Here is a 21,462-nt window from a genome sequence, read left to right on the forward strand (position 1 = left end):
CCATCACTTCTTCATCGCCCCTGTTTCCTTTACCAATATGTCCATTACAATCTACACCAATCACAACTCTCTCGCTGTCTGGGATGCTCAGAACTACTTCATCTAGTTCCTTCCAGAATTTCTCTTTCAACTCTAGATCACATCCTACCTGTGGTGCATAGCCGCTAACCACATTATACATAACACCCTCAATTTCAAATTTTAGTCTCATCACTCGATCTGATACTCTTTTCACCTCCAAGACATTCTTAGCCAGCTCTTCCTTTAAAATAACCCCTACTCCATTTCTCTTCCCATCTACTCCGTGGTAGAATAATTTAAACCCTGCTCCCAAACTTCTAGCCTTACTACCTTTCCACCTGCTCTCTTGGATGCACAGAATATCAACCTTTCTCCTAATCATCATGTCAACCAACTCCTGAGCTTTTCCTGTCATAGTCCCAACATTCAAAGTCCCTACACTCAGTTGTAGGCTCTGTGCATTCCTTTTTTTCTTCTGACGCTGGATCCGGTTTCCTCCTCTTCTTTGTCTTAGACCCACAGTAGCTGAATTTCCACCGACGCCCTGCAGGTTAGCAGTGCCGGGGGCGGGCGTTGTTAACCCGGGCCACGACCGATCCGGTATGGGATTCTTTAGATGAACGCTCATATTTGTTTGGCACAGTTTTTACGCCGGATGCCCTTCCTGACGCAACCCTCTGCATTTATCCGGGCTTGGGACCGGCCTACAGATTGCACTGGTTTGTGCCCCCATAGGGCTGCATTAAACACAGTCAGCACATAAGGTACACAAATCACATACTACCTGTGTTGAAAATATAAAGGATGTGACGATATAAAGGATGCGTGGATGGAGGGGATTCAAACCAAAATGGCCCTCACTTGTAGTTCAAGAATGAGTCGATGTTTGATGTTTGGCCCTTGTTGTATACTCTACGCAGGCAAAATGTTAGCACGGTAGGCTTCAATGTGAACGATACGGCACCACTTTGGGTACGAAGATAAGAGTTGTTAAATTTCCTGAATCCTCACGGCCCTCGTCGTATAAGTTATGAAGTTACTCACATTCGATGTTTCTTCAACATCCACGAATTGATTACAAATGCGTCTTGTTTTTAGCAAGCTAAGCTAAGGATTACTCGGCCAATGAGCAAGTTTATGTTGGTGTTTCCACTCGCCCAACTTCTTATAGGTACTCACAGCCCTCGTTGTATATGATATATAGGTTTTGCAGGTCGTGTAGATACTAGCGTTTGATGTTTTCCACCTCAGTAAATATTGGAAAACAGACGCTTTCGTTGTTAGTGGTCCCAGCTAGGCTAGGATAACTTAGCCCGGGCTGCTTCGACACGAACGATATAACTAAGGCTGCACAGATGGTTTTCAGTCCACTGAAGTCGTCGCCAGCAGTGTCCCACGTCGAGTGTTCACAACATTTGGTCCAAAATCAGCACGATTTACTGAATTACGATTGTGCTGGTCAGAGCCTTCTGTTTAGCTCCTACCGCTTTGGAGAACGGAAATAAGCCAATGAGCCATCGATTTTTTTTTTTAGATCAGTGTTTGGAGCCCCATGTCCCATCTCTGTCTTCGTGACCTCTTGTTGTTGGTCATTGAACTTGCTCTATGACATATACAAACATGTTCGACACAAACAACTCAAACAACGGCTTCTTGAAAAATAGACCCCAGACTTTGGGAATTGGCGCCCACCTTCCTCCACCTGTACACTGAGCATAAAGAAATTAAGAACACTAACTCATTCCTTCTCAATTTTTTTTCTGTTAGGAAGAAAAAACGTTCTTAGGGGTACTACCAAGAACACTTTTCAATAATAACTTGTACCCAGCAGATGGAGTTAATTTTACTACTGCACATACCCCCAGCAGATGGAGCTAATGTAACTACTGAGGTCACAAGCCCACATCAACCACTGAAATTACATTAAATGAAATTATGACAGACGTTAAATTTTAGGATTAAAAAAGTTTATATTTTCGTTTGTTTTCTGTGGCTTGATTATCTTGCCAGTGTAATTTTTCAACTGTAAAAGTCACCACTGCAGTGAATATTGATTCTTCTAAACTTCTTCTTCTTTTCCTTTCGGCTTGTCCAATGAGGGGTCAGGACAGTGTGTCATCTTTTTCCATCTAAAATTATGATATATCTATGATTATTCAAACTAAGCCCCCACTATTTGAGTAGTAAGTAGTATGTACTAACTACAGTATAACTACAGTATAAACCGCAGTAAAAACATAGGCAATCAAATATGGTCAAATTATGATTATTATTATTATTATATACTTTAGATGTTTGTCATTGTTTAAAGAAAGAAAACAATTGTATAATAGTAATATGCAACTAGTGTTAGGGAGTAACTAATTCACATGATTTAATTACAAAATGTAAGTAATTGTAATCCATTCCTTTCCATTACTGTGAGAAAATGTCTAATTAAATTACAGCTGCTTTTGGAAATTCTGGATTGCAATTTTAGCTGTAGGGTTAAAAAAATTGCTGATTTACCAATTAGTTTTTCTTTGTTTTCAACACCAAAAGTCGACACTTGTGATTGGCTCTTGGCATTCATGTGCCATTCTGCCATATTTTTTAAACAAAACATTTTTCTGACAGTGACCTTGAAACACCTGTAAAGTTTGCACTCATAGTTAATGTTTTGAGGAAATATAACATTGACTTTGACTAGTTTAATCTTGATAATTTTGGTCGTTTTATGGAACATTCTGGTTTGTCATATGAAGCATTATTATCTAAATTGTACACATTTGGTCAACATTATATGGTATGGGTGTTTTCCACATGCTGTACAAATTTTTAAACATCAAAAAAATCAATCTCATTCCATAATAATACAGACACAGTTGTTTGTAACCCACTTTTTTTTAAAGGGTCCTGTTAATGCTTCCTTTCAATATTGATAAGTTACAGTGAAAAAATTGAGTATTTCAACACCCAGCTATATTGCAAGTTCTCCCACTTAGAAATCATGGGGGGTTCTGAAATTTTCATCGTAAATGCATGTCCACTGTGCGAGAGATAATCTAAAAAGAAAAATCCAGAAATCACAATGTATGATTTTTTTAACGATTTATTTGTGTGATTCAGCTGCAAATAAGTATTTGAACACATGTCTATCAGCTAGAATTCTGACCTTCAAAAACCTGTTAGTCCGCCTTTAAAAGTCAACCTCCACTCCATGTATTATCCTGAATCTGAATCGTTAGCTGCATAAAGACACCTGTCCACCACATACAATCAGTAAGACTCAAACATATAACATGGCCAAGACCAAAGAGCTGTCCAAAGATACCAGAGACAAAATTGTACAACTCCACATGGCTGGAAAGGGCTTCAGAAAAATTGTCAAGTAGCTTGGTGAAAAAAGGTCCACTGTTGGAGCAATCATTAGAAAATGGAAGAAGCTAAACATGATGGTCAATCTAAATCAGAGTGGAGCCCCATGCAAGATATCACCTCATGGGGTCTCAATGATCCTTAGAAACGTAAGGAATCAGCCCAGGACTGCACAACAGGACTTGGTCAATGACCTGAAAAGAGCTGGGACCTCGGTTTCCAAGGTGACTGTTGGTACTACACTAAGACATCATGGTTTGAAATCATGCTGAAACCAGCACATGTCAAGGGCCATCTTAAGTTTGCCAATGACCATTTGGATGATACAGACAATTCATGGAAGAAAGTTTTGTGGTCAGATGAGACCAAAATTGAAGTTTTTGGTCATAATTCCATTAAGCGTGTTTGGAGGAAAACGAATAATGAGTTCCATCCCAAGCTCCATCCCTACTGTGAAGCATGAGGGTGGTAGTATCATGCTTTGGGGGTGTTTTTCTGCACATGGGACAGGACAACTGCACTGTATTTAAGAGAGGATGACCGCGGCCATGTATTGTGAGATTTTGGGGACAACCTCTTTCCCTCATTCAGACCATTGAAGATGGGTCGTGGCTGGGTCTTTCAACATGACAATGACCCAAAGCACACAACCAGGAAAACCAAGGACCTAAACCCAATCGAAATCTTTGGAGGGAGCTGAGACTCTGTATTTCTCAGTGACAGCCCAGAAACTTGTCTGATCTCAAGAAGATCTGTGTGGAGGAGTGGGCCAAAATCCCTCTTGCAGTGTGTGCGAACCTGGTGAAGAACTACAGGAAATGTTTGACCTCTTCATTTGCAAACAAAGGCTGTTGTTTGTTGTTGTTGTTGTTTTCCTTTCGGCTTGTCCCTTTCGGGGTCGCCACAGCGTATCATCTCAGATGAATGCATATATATGTTTGGCACAATTTTTACGCCGGATGCCCTTCCTGACGCAACCCTTCTCAGGGAGTGGAGGCCCCAGTGGGGTACGAACCCACAACCCCTGGTTTACCAAACCAGTGCTCTAACCACTGAGCTACGGGGCCTCTAATTGCAAACAAAGGCTACTGTACCAAATATTAACATTGGATTTCTATGGTGTTCAAATACATATCTACAGGTGTATCACACAAATACATCGTAAATTATGATTTTTGGATTCTTCTTTTTAGATTATCTCTCTCACAGTGGGCATGCGCCTACGATTAAAATTTCAGACCCCTCCACGATTTCTAAGTAGGAGAACTTGCAATATACCAGGGGGTTCAAATACCTATTTTCTTCACTGTATCAAAATGCAATCAAGCAATTAGCAATATTATTTTGGGAAAGCAATTGATATACAGTAGTCGATTTTCTACAGGGGGACTTAGAAATGAAACCAACTACAGTATATTTTTAGTGATCTTTCCAACAGCGTACATACAGTCCACTGAATGTCCAATGTTCTCTTCAAATAACACATCCATGGTTTTATTGCTGATGGACTGCATATTATTCGTGGTGATTTGTTCTCTTTCTTCTCTGTAGATACGAATATGACCTAATACTGAACGCGGATGCCAACTGTTCTCAGCACACTCAGTGGTTTTATTTTGAAGTGAGTAACATGGTGCCTGATGTTCCCTACCGTTTCAATATCATCAACTGTGAGAAGAGCAACAGCCAATTCAACTATGGTGAGACCTGCTTTGATGCAAACACTCACAGTAGAATCTGATCAATTGTTCCAGGTAGATTGCTAAGAAAACACAAAAAACAATTTCAATTATGATTTAGCTCAACAAATCAACCATTCTCTTGATCCCAGATAAAAACAACAATCTTGAAAAATGGTTGAAAACAAATTACAGACAACAGTTATCAGTTTGATTTTTACCCCACTCCTGGTTACTCATTGTCTCTTTAGTTTATCCCTTTCAGGTAAAATCATTCATTATTTAACTATCACACTTTTATTTTTTAAAATGATGCGGAGCTTTTTAAGATCCAGAAGGCCTTGTTTACCCTGTAGGCAAATGTATTCTATTAATTATAAGGGGTTCTCAAACAGAACTGCCCGCATTGTAATCTGTAAGCGATCAGATCACATTTTTTGTATTGTTTACAAACATCAGCACTCTGTCATGACCAATCTGCTTGAGTCACTGTGGTCACGAAGTCGGCAATTGTATGTAAAATTGATAAGAATAATGCAGCGATTGTGCAATATTTTAAAATGTTGCCATTGATATATTGTCCAATAAAACCAAATTCGTTCAAGCTGCATTTTTTAATCAGGAGAATATCCATGACGGTTCCCTTATATTCATCCTTACTGTATGGTGTATGTATGCATGTTTGGGAATCACTATGCCCAAATAGATGAAAGGCCCCAAAAGCTGCAAGTCTCCTGCTTGTTTGTGCTCTTAACTTTTAACAATATACAGAAAAGTAACACATTGAACTTATACAAAGTGATTTCAATGAACATAACATACAATACTTCAGTGGTGATTGGTGATAGGTGTACAGTGAAGAAAATGAGTATTTGAAAACCCTGCTATATTGCAAGTTCTCCAACTTGGAAATCATGGAGGGGTCTGAAATTTTCATCGTAGGTGCATGTCCACTGTGAGAGAGATAATCTAAAAAGAAAAATCCGGAAATCAAAACATATGATTTTTTAACGATTTATTTGTGTGATACAGCTGCAAATAAGTATTTGAACACCTGTCCATCAGCTACAATTCTGACCCTCAAAGACCTGTTAGTCTGCCTTTAAAAGTCCACCTCCACTCCATGCATTATCAAAAGCCTGCGGAAAAATTGCCAAGCACCTTAGTGAAAAATGGTCCACTGTTGTTGCAATCATTAGAAAATGGAAGAAGCTAAAAATGACGGTCAATCTCAATCAGAGTGGAGCCACACTTCTAGCTTCACCCTACGTCAAATCTGAAGGTATTCCTTTCTCCTCTATTCAGTACTCTGTGTCCTACCTTTTCACGACCCTCTCTGAAATAATTTCCTGTACTTTGAGGTTCCACCATCAAGTCCCCTTCTTCCCTTGCCTACCAGATGATACAAGTACTCTCCTTCATGTCTCTCTGATTACCTTGGCTGTAGTAGTCCAGTGTTCCAGGAGCTCCTTATTTCCACCAAGAACTTGTCTCACCTCTTTCTGAAAGGTCGCACGGTACTCTTCCTTTCTTGACTTCACCATATGGTTATTTGTTCTACCCGTGTCTTCCTAATCTTCCTCCCCACCATTTGAGTCAACCTACTCACCACAATCCTCTGCTGTCTCCGTACACTCTCCCCTACCATTACCATGTAGTCAGTAACCTCCTTGAGATTACAACGTCTGAACAAAATGTAATCCACTTCCGTGCTTCTACCGCTACTCTTGTAGGTCACCCTATATTCCTGCCTTTTCTGGACACCATAATTTTTGAAAAGTCGACCAACATTTGTCCCTCAAAGTTCCTTTTCTGGATTTCTTACTTACCCCTAACTTCTTTATCACAGTTTCCTTCACCAGCATGCTCATTACAATCTGTATCAATCACAACTCGCTGTGTCTGGGATTCTCAGAACTACTTCATCCAATTCCTTCCAGAATTTCTCTTTGACCTCAAGGTCACATCCTACCTATGTGGCATAGCCACTAATTACAATATACAGTGAAGAAAATAGGTATTTGAGAAACCCTGCTATATTGTAAGCTCTCCAACTTGGAAATCAAGGAGTGGTCTGAAATTTTCATTGTCGGTGCATCTATCCCAAGAACACCATCCCTGTTGTGAATCATGGAGGTGGTAGAATCATGCTTTGGGGGTGTTTTTCTGCACATGGGACAGGATGACTGCAGCCATGTATTGTGAAATTTTAGGGAACAACCTCTTTGTCTCGGTCAGAGCATTGAAGATGTGTAGTGGCTGCGTCTTTTAAAATGACAATGACCCAAAGAACACAGCCAGGAAAACCAAGGAGTGCCTCCGTAAGAAGCATATCAAGTTTCTAGTGCTGCCTAGCCAGTCTCCAGACCTAAACCCAATAGAAAATCTCTGGAGGGAGCTGAAACTCCGTGTTCCTCAGCGACAGCTGAGAAACCTTTCTGAGCAAGAGAAGGTCTGTGTGGATGAGTGGGCCAAAATCCCTCCTGCAGTGTGTGCAAACCTAGTGAACAACTACAGGAAACATTTGACCTCCGTAATTGCAAACAAAGGCTACTGTACAAAATATTAACATTGGTTTTCCCAGGTTTTCAAATACTTATTTGCAGCTATATCACACAAATAAATCATGAAAAAAATCATACATTGTGATTTCTAGATTTTTCTTTTTAGATTATCTCTCTCACAGTGGAAATGCACCTAAAATGAAATTTTCAGACCCCTCCATGATTTCCAAGTAGGAGAACTTGCAATATAGCAGGGTGTTTAAATACTAATTTTCTTCATTGTACATGCATGTAGAGCTCAGCCAGTATGTGTGTGTGTGTTGTGTGTGTGTATAGAAGGTGATTTTACCATAACACTAGTATTTTCAGTTAGTAAAATTAAGACAGCTTTTGCCACTTAACTTGGAAGACAATTGATTCCGTTTCAACCTCTATTTACTGTTGCATCAAGCACAAATAGTGCTTAGTTTCCTGAATTATTTTTGTGAATTTGTGTACTACAGGAATGCAACCAGTGCTTTATTCAGTTCAAGATGCATTAAATGGTAAACCGCAGTGGCTCCGGACTGGGACAGAAATTTGTTATTTCAGGTAAGACTGCATTTCTCATTTTTATTCCACTACTTTTTCAAAGATTCAAAGTTGTAAACACACTTGAACACTGAACAACTGCCCATTTTTGTTCAGAAAATAGTAGAATGTCTGCCACAAAAAATAATATTTTGAAAGTATAAATATTAATCTCAAATACTAATTCAATACAATTACTAATTGTAAAATGGGAAGAAGACCTCTCAGTGTGTATTAGCATTGATTATTGGACACAAAATTGTATAAACAGTCTCTATAACAAAACAAAAAAATGCAATTTACAGTTCATAATACTCCCTTGATCACATGTTACACAATATAGTATGCATAAAATTGGGGATACAAAATTAAACATGAAAATTCATTGTGCTGAAAACACTCCAGACATGGATTTTCATGCTTTTTGGTATTGTACACCACAGTACACTACTCACTAGTTTACTTTCTTCAGTTTTGAACTTTAGGATTCCAACTTCTTCTCATCTTTTAAAATATTTGGATAAAGCAAAAACACAAAAAACAAAAACGCATGTTCAAACATAACTTGTCATTATATTATCCCAGCCATCTTCAGATAAGAGCTGAGGTACACCACCCTGGTCGCCAGCCCATTCCAGGGCATATACAAACAAACATTTGCACACATATACACTTATGGTTAATTTAGAGTCAGGCATGGGGAGAACATGCAAACTCCACATGGGCGGGTCTGGGATTTGAACCCCAGTCCACAGAACTGTGAGACAGACGCTCAACCCAATCAAAGACTGTGGTGCCCCATGTAATGTAATATGTTAAGTAAATGTATTGTAACTAATCAGTCATTTTAGACACCTGTGTACACCAAAGTGTCACTTGCAGGCATTTGAAACCCTCTTCTTCAGAATCCGAGACGTGGGTCCCTGAGGATGCTAGGCCTGTTTCCCCCTTCTTCCTCTTGGGTCTAGTTATGTCCATGTTGCCCTCCTGGGGTGTGCCAGTTACAAGGCTGCTTTCTGGCCCTGGGTGCCAGGAAGTGCGCACTAGCCTCGCTCCTGGGGTCTCCTCCTAGTCACCAGTTGGGGCTTGGGGGCAATGCTGCTGTGTCCTGGGCATCTGTCCTCCGTCTTCTACCTGGGGCGTACTCTGCTGTGGTTGACACCCATCTCTTCCTTGCAATGACTTGGGGCTTTTGGTAGGGTGTCAGCGCCTGCTGCTTTGGATAGAAGGTGGTGTAGACCCCAGCCCTTCTCTGTGGTCTGCCAGACGTTTTTGAGTAGGCTGGAATCACATGAACCTAGCCTCTTACTTCAAACAATCTGTACATTTTTAGTCCTCACACTATACATACATGGGTCATTTGGCACATTTCCATCTCATTCAGGATCACCCGGTGACTGGCACTATGCATGTTGGGGTGGATGCCAAGCGGGGTGTTTGGATGTTTTAGTGATGGGCATGACAGTGATTTTGAATATACTGGATCACTTAAATCAGTTCCTTAAAACGAATCATTCAGAACATTCATTCACCGAATCTTTTATTCACTGAATTATTTGGTTCTTTTTCCTAAAATAATTTAAATGCTTCCTCATTCCATTAATGATCCATCCCTGAAGTTCACCTTCACTCAATGCGTTCACCGAAGCAGGATACATACATACATACATACATCCATTTTATTTGCCGCTTATCCTCACAAGGGTTGTGAGGCGTGCTGGAGCCTATCCCACCTGTCAACGTGTAGGAGGCAAGGTACACCCTGAACTGGTTGGCAGCCAATCGCAGGGCACATGGAAACAGACAACAGCCACACTCACAATCACACCTTGGGGCAATTTAGGGTGTCCCATTAATGTTGCATGTTTTTGGGATGTGGGAGGAAACTGGAGTGCCTGGAGGAAACCCACGGAGACACGGGGAGAACATGCAAACTCCACACAGGTGTGTCTAGGATTGAACCCGGGACCTCAGAACTGTGACACCGATTCTTTCCAGCTGATTCACCGTGCCGCCAGAAGCAGGATACAGTTATCCCTAATTTTTCACAATTAATTTGGACCAGAACCACACACAAAATGTGAAAAACTATGAAGTCGGACTCGCCTACCAGCCTCCGACCCCCAGGAATTTTCATGTATGTGTATTTGGTTACCAGAATGATTAAAATATGTAAACAGTATTTATAATTTTAATTTTGAGACTAAGATTACAACAGTACACATATTTACTTAAATTTTTAATGAAAAAACGTTGTTTTAATCTTTCCTGCAACAGTCGCCTGACCATGGTCAGTAAACGCAGGGGAGATGCCTTGGTGGCAGGAAAAATAATGGTATGAAGCACTATATTTGCTGGTTGTAAGGCTTTATTAAATACTTTAAGCACTCAGATTCAACGTGTCCTCTCTTAACCACTGCTCCTCTCCAGTCGCCCTCGCTAAATTCAGGCTCCTCTCAATGTGGAACCCCTCCTGGATGACCAAGTTTCTCAAACTATCTCAAAGGAAGAGCCTGGACATCGCGAGGATGAAACTCATTTCGGCCACCTGTATCTGGGATCTTGTTCTTTCAGTCATGACCCACAGCTCAATGACATTAGGTGAGGGTCAGAACGTAGATTGACTAAAAAATAATCATAATAAATTGAGAGCTTCGCCTTTCGACTGTGTTCCCTCTTTACCACAACGGGCCGATACAAAGTCTGCATCACTGCAGATGCCGCACCGATCCGCTGGTCAATCTCCTCCTCCATTCTTCCCTCAGTTGTGAACAAGACCCCAAGATATTTGAACTCCTCCACTTGGTGCAGGATCTCATGACCGACTCAGAGAGGGCACCCACCCTTTTCAGGCTGTGGACCATGGTCTTAGATTTGGAGGTGCTGGGACTCATCCTAGCCACTTCAAACTCTGCTGTGAACTGCTCTAGCAAGCATTGGAGATCATGGTTTGATGAAGCCAACAGAAGCACATCATCCGCAAAGAGCAGAGATGCAATGCTAAGGACACCAAACCAGACACCCTCTATGCCTCGGCTGTACCTAGAAATTCTGTCCATAAAAGTTAAGAACAAAATCGGTGACAAAGGGCATACTCGGCAGAGTCCAACTCTCACTGGAAACCATCGCAACTTATTGGTGGCAATGGGGACCAAACTCTGACACCAATTGTACAGCACCTTTCAGCGTGTTCGGTAAGTTATACTCCTGAAGAACCCCCCACAGGATTCCCGAGGGACATGGCGAATGCCTTCTCCATTTTCACAAAACGCATGTAGACTTTTTGGGCGAACTCCCAAGCACCCTTGAGGATCCTGCCGAGGGTGTAAAGTTGGTCCACTGTTCCATGGGGAGGACGGAAAAAACATTGCTCCTCCTGAATCTGAGATTCGACTTCCTGACGGACCCTCCTCTCCTGCGCCCCTGAATAGACCTAACCAAGGAGGCTGAAGAATATGATCCCGAGTAGTTAAAACACACCCTCTTTCATTGTTCCCTTTAATTTTTCATATGTCTGGGCATACAGACATGCTCCCTGAGCACACTAAGGACCACTGTGAGCAACATCAGAAGTGGTCTATGTGGCCACACATGAGTATCACACCGGGGATTATAGAAAGTTTCATGGCCTATTAAAGGAATAAAATTACAACAGCAATTTCCATTTGTTTAATTTTAATATAACTCATTTGGCCAATTTACACAGTTTTATAGCACACATCATTTTCCTCCCTGAATTTGATACTGTATATATGACTACCATTTTGTGTACTGTTATATTTGTGCTCTCATCTACTATTAGGGTATGCCAGGGTGCATTTTTTAACTGACACATAGTGACTCATTCTACATTGATCATCTGATTGATTGAATTCATAAATTCAAAGACATAGTTTTTGCGTAGCCAGCTTTCTGGTATACTCACATACTTTGCCATGTGATCGTGGATTTGTTGAAGTGACAACATTGATGCATTCATTTTAACGGAAAGTCAAATACCGTCAATCAGAACTTAAACTTCCTCAGGGTCTGATTTTTGTTTGTCTCTGTGTGTGTGTGACATCTTGTTCTTTTTCTCCCAGTCGTTTGTGCTCTCCTGCAATAATGTACCAATCCCTTTTCACATCTTAAGTATTTGTATAATTCCAAAAGTATTCAAATGACTTTTCGACTGAATGTGTCGCTAGAGGTAGTCCAGCTTCCATTTAGTCCATACTTTTCCATCGGAAAATTCGCTCACAACTTTAGCTTCACTGCATATTTTGCTGAGCAGACATTTCTCACATGAAAAAGAACTGATCTCACCCAGTTTCACTCCTTGTTGTTCTATTTGCACATACTCTGACACCCATTCCATTTTAAAATAACCACAGTTCTTTTTTACTTTGGTTTGGGGAGTTGATGTACCACATTCACTGCCTGCTCGTTTCACCATGATAAGGGGTTAGCATTAGCATTAATTAACTCTGCCGCACATTATGGAGTGTTTACGACCAGAGCACATGCGCAAGTACTGTCAATGCCATGATTGCATCGTATCATATGATTGGCTGGACACCTGTCACTCACTGAATTACACAGCAAAATGATACAAGAAAAAAGTTACATATCTAATTCATTTGCAGTGCATTCTCTGCGCTGGATAGGTTTTCTTGGGTGCTGAGTTTGTGCGACCAGTGTGCAATTGTGCAGTTGCACAGTTTAGAGGGAATGTTGCCCTCCAGTCTCTTCTTCTTTTCCTTTCGGCTTGTCCCGTTAGGGGTCGCCACAGCGTGTCATCTTTTGCCATCTTAGCCTATCTCCTGCGTCTTTCTCTCTAACCCCAACTGCCCTCATGTCTTCCCTCACCACATCCATAAACCTTCTCTTTGGTCTTCCTCTCGCTCTTTTGCCTGGGAGCTCCATCCTCAGCATCCTTCTACCAATATACTCACTCTCTCGCCTCTGAACATGTCCAAACCATCGAAGTCTGCTCTCTCGAATCTTGTCTCCAAAACATCCAGCTTTGGCTGTCCCTCTAATGAGCTCATTTCTAATCCTATCCAACCTGGTCACTCCGAGCGAGAACCTCAACATCTTCATTTCTGCCACCTCCAGTTCAGCTTCCTGTTGTTTCTTCAGTGCCACCGTCTCTAATCCATACATCATGGCCGGCCTCACCACTGTTTTGTAAACTTTGCCCTTCATCCTAGCAGACACTCTTCTGTCACATAACACAAGACACCTTTCGCCAGCTGTTCCAGCCTGCTTGACCCGTTTCTTCACTTCCTGACCACACTCTCCATTGCTCTGTATTGTTGACCCCAAGTATTTGAAGTCGTCCACCCTCGCTATCTCTTCTCCCTGTAGCCTCACTCTTCCCCCTCCACTTTTCTCATTCACGCACATATATTCTGTTTTACTTCGGCTAATCTTCAATCCTCTCCTTTCCAGTGCATGTCTCCATCTTTCTAATTGTTCCTCTGCATGCTCCCTGCTTTCACTGCATATCACAATATCATTTGCGAACATCATGGTCCAAGGGGATTCCAGTCTAACCTCATCTGTCAGCCTATCCATTACCACTGCAAACAGGAAGGGGCTCAGAGCTGATCCCTGATGCAGTCCCACCTTCACCTTAAATTCCTCTGTCACACCTAAGGCACACCTCAATATTGTTCTGCTGCCATCATACATGTCCTGTACTATTTTAACATACTTCTCTGCCACACCAGACTTACGCATGCAGTACCACAGTTCCTCTCTTGGTACTCTGTCATAGGCTTTCTCTAGATCCACAAAGACACAATGTAGCTCCTTCTGACTTTCTCTGTACTTTTCCACGAGCATCCTCAAGGCAAATAATGCATCTGTGGTACTCTTTCTAGGCATGAAACCATACTGTTGCTCGCAGATACTTACTTCTGTCCTGAGTCTAGCCTCCACTACTCTTTCCCATAACTTCATTGTGTGGCTCATCAACTTTATTCCTCTATAGTTCCCACAGCTCTGAACATCCCCTTTGTTCTTAAAAATGGGAACTAGAACACTTTTCCTCCATTCTTCAGGCATCTTTTCGCCCGCTAGTATTCTGTTGAATAAGTTGGTCAAAAAACTCCACAGCCATCTCTCCAAATTGCTTCCATACCTCTACCGGTATGTCATCAGGACCAACTGCCTTTCCATTTTTCATCCTTTGTAGTGCCTTTCTGACTTCCCCCTTGGTAATCATTTCCACTTCCTGGTCCTTCACTCTTGCCTCTTCAACTCTTCCTTCTCTCTCATTTTCTTCATTCATCAACTCTCAAAGTATTCTTTCCATCTATTTAGCAACTACCGGCACCAGTCAACACATTTCCATCTCTATCCTTAATCACCCTAACCTCTGCACATCCTTCCCATCTCTATCCCTCTGTCTGGCCAACTGTAGAGATCCTTTTCTCCTTCTTTCATGTCCAACCTGGTGTACATGTCTTCATATGCCTCTTGTTTAGCCTTTGCCACCTCTACCTTTGCCCTACGTCGCATCTCGATGTACTCCTTTCGCCTCTGCTCAGTCCTCTCAGTATCCCACTTCTTCTTCGCTAATCTCTTTCCTTGTATGACTCCCTGTATTATGGGGTTCCACCACCAAGTCTCCTTCTCCCCTTTCCTACCAGATGACACACCAAGTACTCTCCTGCCTGTCTCTCTGATCACCTTGGCTGTCGTCGTCCAGTCTTCGGGAGCTTCGGTTGTCCATCGAGAGCCTGTCTCACCTCTTTCCGGAAGGCCGCACAACATTCTTCCTTTCTCAGCTTCCACCACATGGTTCTCTGCTCTACCTTGTCTTCTTAATCTTCCTACCCACCACCAGAATCATCCTACATACTACCATCCTATGCTGTCGAGCTACAATCTCCCCTACCACTACTTTACAGTCATTAACCTCCTTCAGATTACATCGTCTGCACAAAATATAATCTACCTGCGTGGTTCTACCTCCGCTCTTGTAGGTCACTATATGTTCCTCCCTCTTCTGGAAATAAGTGTTCACTACAGCCATCTCCATCCTTTTTGCAAAGTCCACCACCATCTGCCCTTCAAAGTTCCTTTCCTGGATGCCATATTTACCTATCATTGCCCCTGTTTCCTTTACCAATATGTCTAATACAATCTGCATCAATCACAACTCTCTCGCTGTCTGGGATGCTCAGAACTACTTCATCTAGTTCCTTCCAGAATTTCTCTTTTAACTCTAGGTCACATCCTACCTGTGGTGCATAGCCGCTAACCACATTATACATAACACCCTCAATTTCAAATTTTAGTCTCATCACTTGATCTGATACTCTTTTCACCTCCAAGACATTCTTAGCCAGCTCTTCCTTTAAATAACCCCTACTCCATTTCTCTTCCCATCTACTCCGTGGTAGAATAATTTAACCCTGCTCCCAAACTTCTAGCCTTATTACCTTTCCACCTGCTCTCTGGATGCACAGAATATCAACCTTTCTCCTAATCATCATGTCAACCATCTCCTGAGCTTTTCCTGTCATAGTCCCAACATTCAAAGTCCCTACACTCAGTTGTAGGCTCTGTGCATTCCTCTTTTTCTTCTGACGCTGGGTCCGGTTTCCTCCTCTTCTTGTCTTCGACCCACAGTAGCTGAATTTCCACCGACGCCCTGCAGGTTAGCAGTGCCGGGGGCGGGCGTTGTTAACCCGGGCCACGACCGATCCGGTATGGATTCTTTTGATGAATGCTCATATTTGTTTGGCACAGTTTTTACGCCGGATGCCCTTCCTGACGCAACCCTCTGCATTTATCCGGGCTTGGGACCGGCCTACAGATTGCACTGGTTTGTGCCCCCATAGGGCTGCATTGAATGTTGCCCTCCAGTCTACCTTGTTAAAAAGGGGGACCATCACCCTTGTCTGACAATCCAGAAGCACTGTCCCGATGTCCTTGCAATGTTGCAGAGGCGTGTGAATCGTGACATCTCCAAAGCCTTTAAGAACTCTGGGCGAATGTCATCCACCCCCAAGAGCCCTGCCACCTGGGAGTTCTTTAACTACCTCAGTAACCTCAACCTCAGAGATAGAAGAGCCCGCCTCAGAGAACCAAGACTCTGCTTCCTCATGGCAAGGCATGTCAGTGGAATGGAGGAGGTATTTGAAATATTCTCCCCAATGACTCACAATGTCCTGAGTTGAGGTCAGCAGTGCGCCATCCTCACTACATATATTGTTGACAGTGCAGTACTTCCCCCTCCTGAGACACCGGACGGTGGACCAGAATTTCCTCAAAGCCGTCTTGAAGTCATTACATAATCAAAAAAAGTTATTGCTTGAAAAAAAAAAACCTCACAAGCACAACACTAACAAACAGTACATATGCAAGATGGTCAACAGCGTGGATGCGTGGCAAAACAAGGAAATTGGAAGGACTAGGGAAGCTGCAGGATAAGGCTTCCATGACCCTCACAGGATAAATCCACTCGTACTCTCATTTCTTGATGTCGTGCCAGGTACCAATCATGTGCCTTGTATCAATGTGTCTTTACGCAATATGGTGATCTGGCTGTATTTTTCACTTTTTTTAAAATAAAAAACCCACCAAGAACTGAAGCCACAAAAAGTGAAGCGCAAAATAACTGGGTTTGCGTTCTTGTCATGCATTGTAAAGTTGGAAAGGTGAGGAGATTTGAAAACAAATGTGTGCAGCGAGCTCAGATCCCAACCATACTTCCATGTCCGCTTATATCCATCTCAGCTCTTGTCAGCTAGTATGACTTTTTGGCAATCCTTTGCACACCAACCGCGACAACGGCATCTACCACCCAGTCTTCCTGCTCACTCAGCTTATTATTATCATTTGATTAGTGGCAACTGTCAAGTGTTGAGAAGCGTTAAATCAGTTTCATGTATTCCATCCAACCATTTTCTGATCAGGTTCTCCTCATGATGATTGTGGGAGTGCTGGAGCCACTCCCACCTGTCATCGGCAGGAAGCCTGTTACACCCTGAACTGGTTGCGAGCCAATCGCAGGGAACATGAACACAGAAAACAGTCACACTAACAATCACACCCTGGGGGCAATTTAGAGTCTCCGATTAATGCATGTTTTTGGGATGTGGGAGGAAACCTGAGTGCCCAGAGTAAATCCACACAGGAAGAACATACAAACTCCACCCAGTCGGGCCTGGGATTGAACTGTGAGGCTCTACAGCTGTTCCACTGTGTCACCCTATGTGTACATGTATACATTTATTAATAATTTATATTTATTTTAAATCTGTACTTTTATGTCATTCACTGACTCGAAATTATCTGTTAGCTTGAAGAAACGGTTGCTATCTCCGCTAACCTCATGAGAATGATCACTGCGTAGTATATTGTTCCTCTTCTCATCGTACAAGTACATCATGCCTTGGATGAACAGGTAATTCTCCAATTCATCAGTATACAAATTCAGTGACTGAATCACCCTGTATGCTTAAGCCCCTCCCCAGAAGAAATCACTCTTCAGTTCCCTTAAGTCCATCTTTTTTATACACAACACTGACTAATGCTGGCTGCTCATTGGTCACTCGCTGATGTGAGTGGCATCGCTGAGGACTCTCAAATCAGTCCCGCCCCTGCCTGTAAGCTGGCTATTCATTTGTCATTTGCCGAATATTCAAAAGTGTGTGACAGAACACTTCAACAGTTCAATTTCTGCTCCCAGACAAATCGCTCACCTCATGCCGGCGTGTGGCAGCCAAGCAAAAACAATTCATAATTTCATAAACTGATTCACAAAAAAATATTTGAATGTAACAACACTAGCAGATTTGTTAGATAGTTAGATCTTTTGGAGACAAAGTTAGAGAGCGCAAACTTCATTGGTTATGACAAATCTAGAGGAGAGATAGTTAGTATATTGGTCGAAGAGTGATTAGGATGGACCTGGCAGACAAACGAACAAGAGGAAGACCAAAGAGAAGTTTGATGAATGTCATGAGGGAAGACAGCAGGGCTGTTGTCAGAGTGTAGGATGCAGGAGATAGGCTTACATGGAAAAAGATAACACACTGTGGAGACAAACCAAAAGGAAAAGAAGAAATGATTCACAGGGAAACAATGCCCTCCCCTTGCACCATTAACCTGCAAGGTGTCGGTGTAAATTCAGTTACTGTGGGTTGAAGACAAAGAAGATGAGGAAAACTGATTTGTTGGCAGAAGAAAAAGAGGAATCCACAGCATCTACAACTGAGTGGAGCAACTTTAAATGGAAAAGGGAAAAGCTCAGGAGTTGGTTGACACGATGATAAGGAGAAAGGTTGATATATTGTGGATCAAATAGAGCTGGTGGAAGGGTACTAAGACTAGAAGTTTAGGAGCAGGGTTTAAATTATTTTACCATGGGGTAGATGGGAAGAGAAATGGAGTAGGGGTTATTTTAAAGGAAGAGCTGGCGAGGAATGTCTTGAAGGTGAAAAAAATATCATATAGAGTGATGAAGGTGAAATTTTGAAATTGATGGTGTTATGTATAATCTGATTAGCGGCTATGCTCCACAGGTAGGATGTGACCCGGAGAAAAGAAATTCTGAAAAGAAATAGATGAAGTAGTTATGAGCATCCCAGACAGAGAGAGAGTTGTGATTGGTTCAGATTGTAATGGACATGTTGGTGGAGGAAACAAGGGCGATGAAGAGGTGATGGGTAAGCACAGCATCCAGGAAATGAACTTTGAGGGACTGATGGTGGTAGACTGTGCAAAAAGTTTGGGAATGGTAGTAGTGAACACTTTTTTCCAGGAGCAAGAACATATAGTGACCTACAAGAGGAGAGGTTGGAGCACGCAGGTTTATTATATTCTGCGCAGACGATGTAATCTGAAGGAGGTTACTGACTGCAAAGTAGTGGTAGGAGAGAGTGTAGCTCAACAACACAGGATGGTGGTGTGTAGGACGACTCTGTTGGTGGGTAGGAAGATTAAGAAGACAAAGGTAGAGCAGAGAACCATGTGGTAGAAGCTGAGAAAGGAACAATGCTGTGCGGCCTTCCAGAAGGAGGTGAGACATGCTCTCAAATGACAGGAGGAGCCCCCGGAAGACTGGACTACTACAGCCAAGGTGATCAGAGGGACAGGCAGGAGAGTACTTGGTACCTTCTGTACCTTCTGGTAGGAAAGGGGAGAAGGAGACTTGGTGGTATAACCCCAAAATACAGGAAGTCGTACAAGAAAAGAGATTAGCAAAGAAGTGGGACACTAAGAGGACTGAGGAGAGGTGAAAGGAATACATTGAGATGTGATGTAGGGCTAAGGTCGAGGAGGCAAAGGTTAAAGAAGAGGCACATGACGACATGTACTCCAGGTTGGGTACGAAAGAAGGAGAAAAGGATCTCTACAGGTTGGGCAGACATAGAGATAGAGATGGGAAGGTTGTGTAGCAGATAAGGGTGATTAACGAACGAGATGGAAATGTGTTGACTGGTGCCAGTAGTGTCCCAAATAGATGGAAAAAATACTTTGAGAAGTTGATGAATGAAGAAAATGAGAGAGAAAGAAGAGTTGAAGAGGCAAGTGTGAAGGACCAGGAAGTGGCAATGATTACTAAGGGCGAAGTCAGAAAGGCACTACAAAGGATGAAAAATGGAAAGGCAGTTGGTCCTGATGACATACCGGTAGAGGTATGGAAGCAATTTGGAGAGGTGGCTGTGGATTTTTTGTCCAACTTATTCAACAGAATACAAGCGGGAAAAAGATGACTGAAGAATGGAGGAAAAGTGAGCTTGCTCCCATTTTTAAGAACAAAGGGGACTTGCAGATCTGTGGCAACTATAGAGGAATAAAGTTGATGAACCACACAATGAAGTTATGGGAAAAAGTAGTGGAGGGTATACTCAGGTCAGAAGTCAGTATCTGCGAGCAACAATATGGTTCATGCATAGAAAGAGTATAACAGATGCATTATTTGCCTTGAGGATGCTAGTTGAAAAGTACTGAGAAGGTCAGAAGGAGCTACATTGTGCCTTTGTGGATCTAGAGAAAACCTATAATAGAGTACAGAGAGAGGAGCTACTGGTACTGCGGTACAGCATGTGGAGGTCTGGTGTGGCGGTGAAATATGTTAGAATAGTACAGGACATGTATTAGGGCAGCAGAATAGTGGTGAAGTGTGCTCTAGGCATAACAGAAGAATTTAAGGTGAAGGTGGGATTGCATCATGGATCAGCTCTGAGCCCCTTCCTTTTCGCTGTGGTAATGGATAGGCTGACAGATGCGGTTAGACTTGAATCCCCTTGGACCATAATGTTCGCAGATGATACTGTTACATGCAGTGAAATCAGGAAGCAGATGGAAGCCCAATTAGAAAGAGAGGAATGAAGATTAGCCGAAGTAAAACAGAATATATGTGCGTGAATGGGAGGGTTGGAGGGGAAAGAGTGAGGCTACAGGGTAGAAGAGGGGGGACGACTTCAAATCCTTGGGGTCAACAATCCAGAGCAATGGTGAGTGTGGTAAGGAAGTGAAGAAACAGGTCTAAGCAGGTTTGAACATCTGGCGGAAGGCGTCCGGTGTGTTATGTGACAGAAGAGTCTCTGCTTGGATGTAGGAAAAAGAAACACTGAAGAGACAACAGGAAGCAGAAGTGGAGGTGGCAGAAATGAAGATGTTGAGGTTCTCGCTCGGAGTGAGCAGGTTGGATTGGATTAGAAATGAGCTCATCAGAGGGACATTCAAAGTTGGATGTTTTGAAGAATAGCTCATTGCTTCATCCAAATAAACATAACAAACATGAGTCAATTAATTTTTCCACACATGACTTCATCCACTGTTTCTTCGTTCAATCTTACAGAAACTACTTCTGTCCAGTTCGTGGCAGTCAGAAGACTACATTTTATACACTGACATTTACCATCACCTTCAAATACAAAGAGGATGTCTGTTACCTGGCCTACCATTACCCTTATACTTACTCTGCTCTCAGGGTCAGTGAGTTCATTTATTTCTCTATTTTTGTGTCCTAATATTATTTTCAAAAATGTTACCTGGGCGGTAGTTGTGGTTTCTTTTGTCGATTGTGCAGTTTAATCAATTAAAAAAAAGAGTTTGTAGCTGGATGAATTAATCAAATATGTCTTCCTCCACAGTGCTATATTTTGCCATTTTTATTCATACCTTACAAATTCCTGTTTTGTTCATCAGGCTCATCTGAATTTGCTGCATAGATCAGTTGCTTCTTCTAAGGTGTTTTTCCGACAGCAGATTATTTGTCCTACTCTATCTGGAAACTCCTGCCCAGTTGTTACGATCACTGCATGTCCTCCCAGCAAGTGTGATAAAGATCTTCATCAACTGGGTGAGTACTAATCTCAAAT

The 21,462-nt window shown here is 42.2% G+C and overlaps 1 protein-coding gene across 6 annotated transcripts in view; it reads left to right on the top strand.

Annotated features, from left to right (window-relative positions):
• The window catches only part of LOC133502463 (cytosolic carboxypeptidase 4), a 213,804-nt gene that overhangs the window by 145,567 nt on the left and 46,775 nt on the right, over positions 1-21,462 (top strand). For 5 of the 6 annotated variants that reach the window (XM_061823278.1, XM_061823274.1, XM_061823273.1 and 2 more), the window contains 4 exons: positions 4,930-5,078; positions 8,065-8,152; positions 20,940-21,072; positions 21,290-21,443. In XM_061823278.1, coding sequence (XP_061679262.1) covers positions 4,930-5,078; positions 8,065-8,152; positions 20,940-21,072; positions 21,290-21,443 — 524 coding nt within the window. The remainder of the gene's footprint in view (positions 1-4,929; positions 5,079-8,064; positions 8,153-20,939; positions 21,073-21,289; positions 21,444-21,462) is intronic. The other variant, XM_061823276.1, reaches the window with a different exon arrangement.

This window comes from Syngnathoides biaculeatus, chromosome 6 (assembly GCF_019802595.1).
Source record: "Syngnathoides biaculeatus isolate LvHL_M chromosome 6, ASM1980259v1, whole genome shotgun sequence".
NCBI lineage: Eukaryota > Metazoa > Chordata > Actinopteri > Syngnathiformes > Syngnathidae > Syngnathoides > Syngnathoides biaculeatus.